At 35.7% G+C, this 11,169-nt stretch overlaps 1 protein-coding gene across 1 annotated transcript; it reads left to right on the top strand.

Moving 5' to 3' along the window:
- The first annotated feature begins 943 nt into the window (after positions 1 to 943).
- On the top strand, positions 944 to 10,946 carry scamp5a (secretory carrier membrane protein 5a). Its single transcript, XM_055040906.1, has 7 exons — positions 944 to 1,137; positions 2,533 to 2,615; positions 2,706 to 2,825; positions 4,652 to 4,808; positions 4,887 to 4,988; positions 6,113 to 6,230; positions 6,850 to 10,946. Exons 2-7 carry the CDS (start codon positions 2,609 to 2,611, stop codon positions 7,036 to 7,038), a joined length of 693 nt encoding a protein of 230 aa, XP_054896881.1. The 5' UTR covers positions 944 to 1,137; positions 2,533 to 2,608; the 3' UTR covers positions 7,039 to 10,946.
- Positions 10,947 to 11,169: the final 223 nt, after the last annotated feature.

The raw sequence follows: 11,169 nt of genomic DNA, 5'->3' as shown, positions 1-11,169 counted from the left end.
GGGAAAATACAACTACAAAATAAAAAAAATATGTCTTTGTTAAGAAGCTAAAATGTGTATAAAACTGCGTTATCTATTCATTACTAAACCAAATAAAGAGATATGTAGTAAAATTGGCCAAACATTTTAGATTTTTCAACCCTTTCCATGACAGCAAAGCAGCAGACAGTGGCAGATACGAAGATACGCGAAAGCAGCACATATGATACAATAATGAAACATATTTCCTTCTACTTGGTGATCTTTTCCCCTTAATCTTTAAAAATACATTTGTTCTTTCCTCTTGCTTGCTATTCAAAAACCTCAAAAGAAACAATTTGCATAATATGATGACCTCTGACGAAGAACCCAATTTTTATTTTAATATTTGTCCTTTTATTTTACTACATAATAATATTCTTCTCTGTCAATTTACTTTACCATTTTAAGAACTTACAACTAAATGTCTTGCACAATAACTAGATGGCAAATATAAACAGAGTGATAAAATGTTAGTTCGGTCATAGCTGGGAACATTATATGGATAATTATATTGATAATTACATTCAGACAACGTCACCATTTAGAATCCCAAATTCACCAGACATATAGACATTTTAACCTCATACAAATTTGAAAAATTACAAATTATTTTCCTCTTACAATATTTGTTGTATGCTGTTAATAAATAAATACATAAATAAATACATAATAATAATAATAATAATAATAATAATAATAATAATAATAATAATAATAATAATAATAACAGAATAAAAAAAAAAAGAAGTAGCTTCCGGATTGGTAGCCAATCAGAGCAGATTCATGTTCGTGGACGAAATCTAAAAGGGGCGGGGCTTGGCGAACATTCCAGCTTTCTGATTGGTCCTGCGGGCCGCAGCAAATCCCGTCTCGCAGGAAAGGGAGGGGGAGTTGTTCGTTAAAAAAAGAAAAAGACCACATGTCACGTGACCACTCCTGACTCCCAGCCCCATCATTTGAGGAATAGCGGCCTCCATATATCCTATATATGTTTTTCTAAATAGCAAATTCCTCCTTTCAGCAGCGGGTATTATCAGAAGGGGAAAAAAATAACCATAAGATGCAATTTAAAGGAAAAGGAGGATTATAGCGTTATTCTTGGATTGTAGACGGGAGGTAAGACGTTTTAAATCAATGCATTTTCATTCATTAGACGCCTGGCTTGCAGAGAGGGCGGAAGGAGAAACTGCTTGATGAGATGAAGCGTATTGTGGCTGCTGTGTGAAAACCCTGGAGATGTGTAGGCAGGTTCCTGCTGGAGCTGCGCTTCGTCTGGACGATGAGGATGAAGCAGCAGCATCAGCAGCTTAAGCAGCATCAGCAGCATCACCGAGGCTCCGTGACTCACACAGGCTGAAGGACGCTCCTTTATCCGCTGTGATCACGATGCACCGCGTCCTGCTGCTGCACCACCGCTGAAATATTTGACATTATTTATTATTATTTATCATTATTTCACTAAAATCACCATCAAGCAGGACGTTTTTTGACAGATTCAGCTGTTAAGCTATTGGGGATGAATGTGTCCTTCATACTTCAATCACATATGCACAATCAACGATGGTTACTAAGAGTAAAATAATGTAAAAGGGGTTTATTACCACCAATTATATAAAGTTTAACAGTCATCTGTGATAAATATAGTGTAAGAATGTAATATAGTGGATTCTACACTCTGGTTTATGTGCATTTAAAGCATCTGGACAAGGCCATACTGTGCCTTACATTCAGCTAAATGTAGCTGTAATATCTACAAAATGCACCTCTATTTATCCAAAAATTGTACCCAAGAAAGAGTAGTACTACTTCAACATATTTTTACTCAAGTAAAAGTACAAAGTAGCCATTCAAGAAGTTACTAAAAAAGTATTTTGTAAAAAGTCTGCTCATGTGCTGAGCAGCTGATCAAATTACCAATATTTAATATGTAAAAACATGTAAATAAAAATGTAAATACATAATCAGACAGACCAATATATAAAGTTGGAATTTCAAGGCCAAAGTGATGATAATTCAAATAAGTAGCAAAATTAATAAAATCCGATTTGGAACATTTTTCCACATTATTTTTTTTCAATGTGAAACTTTAAGAAAAAGTGCAGGTGTGTGTCTGTGCCAGATGAATTTTTGGATCAAACGTCTTTGTTTTTCATTCAGTGGATATAAAATCCAGAAATTTTACTCAAATAAGAGAAGAAATACTATATAATACAATTATTTAAGTAAAAATAAAAAGTACAGCGTAGTGAAAAATACTCTTAGAAGTATTTTTTCCCCAAAATATTACTGATGTAAATGTAATTGAGTAAATATAACTGGTTACAACCAACTCTGTATTTCTGTATATTCAAAAGGAAATAAAGCTAAGTGTTTCAGTCAGTTCATTGCCATTTTCTTTTCTTTCCTTTTTCTTTTCTCTGCAGTCAAATCGTTGCAATAATTTAAATTTTGATCAGGCAGGAAAGAAGCAGTAGTAGTCTTGGTGATGTTCATGCAACTCTTCTTCTGCAGTTTTATTTCTGACGGCCTCTCAGATCGAAGTTTCTGCATCTGTTTGGAAAGTGGAGGAAAACACTGAACAGTGATCATGGCTGGTGAGCTTTCCCACTTTTGAGTCACTCAGATACACAAAGTGTTTCATTCATTCATTAGTGATTCATTCTTACTTTTCCTGTGTATGCCAGAAAACAACTTCCCTCCCTTGCCAAGATTCATCCCCCTCAAGCCATGTTTTTACCAGGACTTCGATGAAATCCCAGAACAACGGCGCTCCATGTGCAAGAGGCTCTACTACCTCTGGATCTGTGAGTGAATATAGTGAATATTTTGCTCTCTGTTGTTTACAAAAGCATCAGTTCACCTGCCTTCAGGTCAGTCACAAAGCTAAAGTGTATTATGGTTGTTTCCTTATGCCGTATCACGTTGTTCACCAAAAATTACATTGTTACATTTATTATTTTGACTAAAAAATTTAAAAAAAAAAAGAAATTGGAGGAATTTATTAAAATGACTATTGGCATTAAATAGTCATTAAAATACTGCATTCAGGCAAAGTGGTAAAAAATCTCTGTTTTTATTGTTGAAAATTTTGACCTTGGTTATTTTTATAAACAATAATATATTAATCACTAATCAATTATGTATGATTTTCTAAAGTGTCCCAAAAAGTATTTCATGTGCAGTTTTCCACATTAAAACCACAAAGTGCAATGAATTTTTTTTAATTTTATCTGATAAACCAAAACAAAGTAGCAGCATTGATGTGAAGTAGACATAAATACAAACCTTGATACAATACGATTTTATTTATGAGACACTCTAAATCAACACAGTTGGCCAAAACACTCAAATAAATTGATCCAGCAAAAAGCAAAACAATTAAATGAAGTGAAATGAAAACGTTTATTTAATTCATGTTCATTCGCATTAAGCCCCATTCCCTTTGATACGTCTAAATAAAATCCAACTCAGTAGTTTAATTAGTGAATAGAAGCAAAATGTTTGTAGTTTTACAGGAATCTCTTAAAGAGGGCAACACTGACGCAGCGTCAAGCCAAATACTGCAAAATTAAGCAAATTTTAAGGAACAATTTGCAGTTCATCTGGAAAAAAAGATGTTTGGTTTTAACAAACAAGCAACACATTTTCTGTTGTTTTAGCAAACAACACAAAATATACAAAAAATTGTGAATTTTTTAAAATAAAAAAATCCACAAAAAATTGTGAATTTTTATTTTTTTTAAATCCACAATTTTTATATATTTTTTCTACTTCTATTTGTGTTTCTACTGCTTTTAAAAAATGCCCAAGTGCTTAGAAAACCCACTGAGCCGTTTTTTGGCAATGAGTGAATGTTTTTTGGTGCCTGGAAAATGAGCCGTTTCAAAAACGTTCTGAATATGATGCCACAAATCAGTAGGTCCTGCCCTTCACCTAGCAACCCGAACTGAGTTCCAACATGTTTGGACAGCTCCAAAAATGTGCTACTTTAGATTGAAAAGAGAAAAGACGTTAAGAAGAAAGTTTTATGTTTTTACGCATCAGATTAAAATAATAATGATGGACTTTATCAGGTTCAAAATTTGACAAATCTGACCTCAGTTGTCCAAAATTCACAACATGGTCCGACCTGACAAAGGTCAAGGAAAAATGGAAGTGGTGTATGTGAAGCATACTGAAATGAGATTGTTGAGAAATTTTGACCCAACCCCCTTATCACAACAATGTCTCCTTGTGTGCATGACCCAATTTCACCAAAGCTGGTAGACAGTTGGCCCACATTTGACTCTGGTGTGCTTTGGTATTCAGAAGAGTTCCTGGTCAAGCTGTGCCAGGAGTGTATTCATAAATCCTGCTGCCATATTCCCTTCGAACGGTTTAGCAAACTGTGCTTTTTCTAATTAAATGGCCATTTAAAATGTTTAAAACGTTTTAAATGCTCTCCGAAGCCTGGAGATTTTAAGATACCCTTGGCTCTAAACTTACAGCTACATTTATTCCAGCAAAGACTAGCAGTTCCAGTTAGCTCAAGTTTTCCCTATTTAACATAGGAATCCACAGTGATTAAATCCTGCTGCACGATGAACCAGCTGATGGGTTTTGCTGCTCTGTGTCTCTGGGATGCTGATAGTGAACGCTGCCACGCTAGCCGTTAACCTGATTGGCTGCCTGGCCTGGATGTGCGGAGGTGGAGGAGCGACCAACTTTGGCATGGCCTTCCTGTGGCTCCTACTCTTCACTCCGTGTTCCTACGTGTGCTGGTTCAGGCCCATCTACAAGGCATTTAAGTAAGCATGCCTCCCTTTCAGCGGTTTTAAATAGTTTCAGCTGAATCATTTATTCAGTCAATCATTGTCTCTCTGCAGGACCGACAGCTCGTTCAACTTCATGGCTTTCTTTTTCGTCTTCATGGCTCAGGTGGTGATAAGTATCATCCAGGCTGTTGGCATCCCAGGTTGGGGGGTCTGGTAAGAGCTTTCAGCGTTTTATTAACTTTTACACAGTGCTGTGAAAAAGTATTGGCTTCAGTACAGATTTCTTCTACTTTCGCTTCGTTTCTTCTCGACTCACTTAAATGTTTCAGGCCTTCCTGCAAATTTTAATACCAGACACAGGGAACCTGACCAGTTTTGAAAATATTTAATTTCTTAATGAATCTAAAATTTTGGATGTTTTCATAATTCCAGCCACTTCTATAAACAGCAGAAGAGCTTAAAAAAACCCACAATGCCATTTTCTGGCAATAAGTTTATGTTTTTCTGGAAAATGAGTCGATTGTTAAATCACATTTTATGGGTACTGTACCATTGCCTAGCAACCCCAGCCTAGCCCAGCACAGTTATCTAGCAACCGTTAAAGAGCTCCAGCAGGTTTGGTCAGCTGCTTTGACCAGAATCTTGTTCTGACCTGCTTCACGTTGTCAGACAGGTTCTAATCATGCAGAACTGCCAGGTTTTAGGGCATCTTGTCAATTTAAATTCAAATGAAGTGCTTCTGGCCACGCCCCCCCACTCAACGTTTACACTCACATGTGAAAATGACTGCAAAGACTCAGCTGTACATGTTTGAAAAGCAGAAGTAGAGCCAGCCGCACAACCAACAAGAATGCAGCAAGACGTTTTTGAACGACAATGAAACGCTTGTCTTTTCCAGCAGCCATTGTAAAGTGCATACAACCATAAAACCAGCTGGCCAAACGTGCCAGAGCTCCGATTGGGTTGCTAGGTAACAGGCTGGGCTGTGCTGGGGTTGCTAAGTAGCAATGTTGGAAGGTTTTTGAAACAGCTCATTTTCCAGACGCTAAAAAATATTAACTTATTGCCAAACAACGGCTGGGTGGTTTTATAAGTGCTGATAGAAGCACCGGAAACCCAAATAGAAGTAAAAAAAACATGCAAAATGTAAATTGTACTTAATATGTCCCCTTCAAATGTTGAATTTTTTTTAGTTAATGATCCTTCTCAGGTTCTTTTGGGTATGCTGCATAGCGCTGTTAAACTGAGTCGTTAGATGAAAGCGCTGTTTGTCATGCATGCCATGATTTCACGGTTCTGTCATACGTGACTCAGGATCTGATTGTGGTTCTCCTCAGCGGCTGGCTGGCCACCATCACCTTCTTTAGCACCAACATCGGCTCAGCTGTGGTGATGCTGATTCCCACCGTCATGTTCACTGCCGTGGCTGTGCTCTCATTCGTTGCCCTTACTAAGGTGATCATTATGCTTTCCTTCGGGTGAATCAGGAAGCTTTTTTGATCTGAGTTGGGTTTTGCCTTTCAGTCGCGGTCCTTAAATTTGGTTTATTATTATTGTATTATATTATATGTATATTATGTGTTGTGTTTTTAACAAAAGGTTCAATTTCAGTTTGAGCTGTGGTTCATTTATCTTTTATTCTTTTACTAGTATGGTTTAGAGCTGTGGATTTTGTGCTTTTTATCCTTTAGTCTTTTTCTGTAAAAGATTAGATTTTCTGTTTTAATCTTGTATATTTATTGTACAGTTCTGGCTTGATAAGTTCTGTGATTATGTTTTTTTTATTTTTATTTTTTTACAAAAATTGCTCTGATTTGAATCTGCTCCAGTTAACAACATAATCAATTACTAGATTAGTTAACAATATTTTCAAACATCAATTAATCAAGATGAATCGATTTATTCCTACTTAAAAGCAGAACATGTATATATTTTTGTAGTTTTAATTACTGCTTTAATTACGATTAATCGATTACCATGAGTTTTTCAACAATCGATTAATCATAATTAATCAGAATAATCGTTTCAGCTCTAGTTTAGGCAGTGATTAATTCTCATGCCTTCCTTTGTCCAGGTTCACAACTTCTACCGTGGCAGCGGTGGGAGTCTGGGTAAAGCCCAGGAGGAGTGGGCCACGGGGGCCTGGAAGAACCCACACGTCCAGCAAGCCGCCCAGCAGGCGGCTATGGGAGCTGCACAGGGAGCCATGCAGCAGAACCAGTACTCAGCGGCTCCCACCTACAACTACGACGACCCAATGTAGGACAGACGGGCCGGCCGGAGGAGCGGAGAGGGAGAGCTAAAAAGGGAACAATTATGAACACAACTAAGAATTAGGTGCCCTTCATTTTAACGCAGGACAGGATCATTTTTAGGTAGAAAAATGTAGGGGAAAAGGAGACAGAAACGTACTTTTAAGCAAATTTAAAAGTTTTAGAAAGTTCAACAAATTGCTGTTATTGTTTTACTGCTCAGCATGTGTGTTGATTTCCTCCAGTCTGATATGGCTTAAAGAAATCTCCTGAGGTGTTTATTTGATTCATTCAGGTCCCATCATGTGTTGCAGTACTCAAACTCACAAATTGACATTTCCGGCTTGATTTTGAATCCTCTTTGTGTTGCTGCAAGGAGTAGCAGCTGGTTTCTCAGCTAATACTCATTGGCTAGCATCACAATATTAAGAGAACTTGTCTCTAATTTGAGGACTAGTTTTGAAAAGTGCAGCCATTCATTAGCAGCTTCCTAGCTAGCTAACTACTAGCACTTGTGTGATATAATGGCTTCCTAACTGTTTAATAGCTTTTCATCTTGCTAATAGCCATTATACAACCAGCTAGCTAGGGATATTACCTGGCTAGTTAGCTTATATAGCTAACAATCTGTATAAGATAACTAGCAGTATAAAAATATATCTGACTCTGTTTGAATGCAACAAAGGTGTTACAATCAATCTTAATTCTGCTTATTGCGTCTTAAAACAGTATGTCAGGGTTAAATTTAGTAAGTTTTCCAGGAGTCAAAGTCATTATTCTACCTTCTCATGTTGCCGCTATGCTAGGCTCATCTGCTAGCGATAACATCAACTCTACAGCTGAAGCTGCAGTTTAATCATGAGTGATTTTTTATTTTTTTTTGTCAATTAAGAAATGTTCACTGGGTGATAGATTCAAACAAATGTGTTGTCACCTCTGGTAAAAATGTGTTAAAAACCTTGTTATAAATGCATCTGTCATTGCAGCAGAATAATCCCACAATAGAAAAATTCAATCCAAACTTTATTTTGAGTGTATTTATTTGATGTAACAAAAATGTTAGGACGTAATTGTTAAGTTTCTAACTGGTCAAACAACATTTGTTGGGCACAAGGCAAGACAAATGTTCTGTCATAACGACCTAGACAGAAATGATTCAACAATTTAGAGAGAAAAATTTCAGAAAATGCCAAAATTAGCACAAAAATATAATAATAAAATCCTACAAAACAGTTTTAGACAGTATATGAGCTAAAATAAAGTTGAATGAGCTAAAATAAAGTTGATTTGGAGTTAGCTGTAATATCCGCTATTCCATTTTATTATATGATTGAAATTATGGAAATAAATATGTATAAAGGAAAGAAAGCAATTTTGAAAAACACGTTTTTCAATAAAAGGCTGAAAGGAGGAAATTTCGCATCATACGAGACAAATCATGTGATCAACAACCAAATGTTACTTCTGACAGAAACGACAAAGACGACAACAGGAAGTGGAATGAGAACAATGGCACAGCATGTTTTTAAGCCATTTATTGCCTAAACAAACAGATTCACTTTTGATTTTAATTGTGTTTCTTATTTAATGGAAACACAGCAGCTGCAAAATTGTAATTTTTTGACATGAGCGAAACATCGATAAAGTTTAGGCCACATTTGTAATGGAAACACGGCTTCTTTAAGTCAGATGTAACCAAATCAACTGGTTCCAGTTAAAGAATTAAAGCATTGGGTTTTTAATAAACACATTTATTTCTTAACGTTTTTTTCTTTTCCCTACTGAACAGTTATGTTGAAAATTAGATTTCTAACATATTGAAAGCCTGATTTATTTGAAGGCCTTCACATCTTTACCAGTGTTGCCAATTTATCCTCTTCTGTTTAATCAAGCTTATTGTTCTGGGACCTGTTTTGTTTTAAGATTATTTGATGTTTTTCACATTCTCAGGTAAAGTGCGATAGCCGTTTTTAAGCCTGTAAAACATCAAGCTTTTTGGATTTATTTTTTTGCTTTATTACCCCAGCTTACCCATATTGGAGTGTTTGGCTATAAATGTGTTGAACAGGCTGATTTTGGTTCAGTTTTTAGGGATTTTATTGGATAAACATTCCAAATCAATGTTGTACAGGGGAAGAATGAAGGAAAACCAAAACTGCAGTTAAAAAAAAGACACAAAAGTGGTAAATTATGGTAATATTTGTTGTAGGTGCTCAGAGTGATGGATGTTTCCTTTCCCTCTTTGGCATATTCTTCCATTAACCCCCTACATGTGGATGCTTGTGAACATAAGGCCTTTCATTAGTGTGTCATCTTGTGGCTGTTGGTGTTATTCCATAAATTAATGTAAAATAAGATAGAATATTAAATTGAAAGTGAATTATTTCCACTTAAGACTGAAGGGAATGCGTGAGATTTGGTGAATTTTCCAGCCAGAAAATTTCCATCTAGTGTAATTTTTTTTGTTTTTGAGAACTTCCTCAGCATTCAGTAGACAGTTATTACGGTAAAATAAAGTATTTCGCTTGACAAAGCTGTGAAGATGTATAACTAAATGGTCATTATTTCAGAAACTCTGTGGGTCGTCTTGTCCCGTTGTGATGATGTGGTTTTTAATAAGCTCTGTTTTTACTTTTCTTGTTTTGGTTTTCTATGCACCGCTGTTTTTCCTGTGTATTTGGGGTAACGTGAGGTCGAGACTGAAGCACATGCTCATTGAGTCCCTGTGGTGAAGTGTTGCTCAAACTGTAATTATTTGAAAGTTGTTTTTTCATTTGAACCTGCAGTATGTAACTTTTATTTTTAAAAATTCTATAAAAATTTCTTCAACAAATTTTTACATATTTGTTGAAGAAATTGATGTTCTTCGTGTTCTCCTAGTGCAAACTAGAAACAACCAATCAGAGTTAGGAGGCGGGTCTTAGCGCTGTCAATCACCCTCTTGCTAGTTAGCATAGCCACTGTTGTCGACGGATAAATGGTTTCCCTGTAATAATGACTTGTTTCTCTACTGTTGGGACATTTAAGAGCCAGTACACAAGCTTCATTGACAGCGCTAAACCCCGCCTCCTTGCTCTGATTGGTTGTTTTTGTGTGTTTTGTCAGACAGTAATAGAATCTGATGTAGGAGGTTCAGGAGCTTGATCTTTTCACTGATTATCTGTCTCATACTGTCAAAACACGGTGGCATTTTTAACAAATATGTAAAAAAAAAAAATTATATCTATATTTAAATAAAAGTTAAATACTGCAGCTTTAACTAAATGTTTGTGCTGGGTTTCCTGTAGACATTCACAATAAAGTAAGTTGAAATTATGGCGAAGCAATACTTCCTTATATAATCAACAGAATCCAGTCAGGTTCAGCACAAACTGGCTTCTTTTTAATTACCTGGCTTTATTATAGGCTATTATGAAACAAAAAACAGGCTTGATTATTGATTATATAACCTTTTTTTCACCAGCAGAGGCACATGAAGTAGTTATTACTGTAAAGGACACTACACATCTGCTCTTCCCCCTCCTGTACAGTAAATGTAAAACATTGCACAGACATATGCAGTTGCTGGGATTAGATGTGAATTTATTGTTTCCCAGTAGCTGCTGGTCATGGGACAGATGTCACTCTGCATTTCGTGTCACAGTATCAAAGCCTCTGGAAGCCATTTTCCATCTTTCCCACCTTTGCTGTGCTGTATGTTGTATGAAATGTATTATCATATATTCTATCATAGGTAGTCCTGAGTATATAATGAGGTAAATATTTGCCACATTCAGTAGGAACATGCTGTATTTAGATGAAATAAATGTTTGAGGAGGCTGTGTCTCCATAAGTGACGTAAATGAGGAATAACATTTTTGTGTATTACTTTTGTATTATTTGGTCTTACCCTGATAGAAATTAAATCGTTCTTGTTGCAGCCTCTTTTGTTCTTTTTCATTTATTACAGCAAATTATTATTTTTTTTAATTTAAATTTTCTTAAATTTTTTTTTTACTGTATTTCTTGTTCTTGAGAAAATTGGCTAAATATAATGAAAATATTGGCGATTCACTTGAATATAATTTATTCTTTTTGTATTTTTATGCGATCTTGTTTTGAAATTTTTTAAAATTAGTTTTAAATAATCAAAATTCAATAGA

Source organism: Poeciliopsis prolifica, unplaced genomic scaffold, assembly GCF_027474105.1.
Source record: "Poeciliopsis prolifica strain line A6 unplaced genomic scaffold, Auburn_PproV2 SCAFFOLD001, whole genome shotgun sequence".
NCBI lineage: Eukaryota > Metazoa > Chordata > Actinopteri > Cyprinodontiformes > Poeciliidae > Poeciliopsis > Poeciliopsis prolifica.
This window is presented reverse-complemented; position numbering and strand designations above follow the sequence as displayed.

Excerpts from the sequence above, each read along its gene's own strand:
- scamp5a (XM_055040906.1), top strand. Across the intron at positions 4,989-6,112 it reads ATCCCAGGTTGGGGGGTCTG|CGGCTGGCTGGCCACCATCA; the intron begins GTAAGAGCTTTC and ends GGTTCTCCTCAG. Across the intron at positions 6,231-6,849 it reads CATTCGTTGCCCTTACTAAG|GTTCACAACTTCTACCGTGG; the intron begins GTGATCATTATG and ends TCCTTTGTCCAG.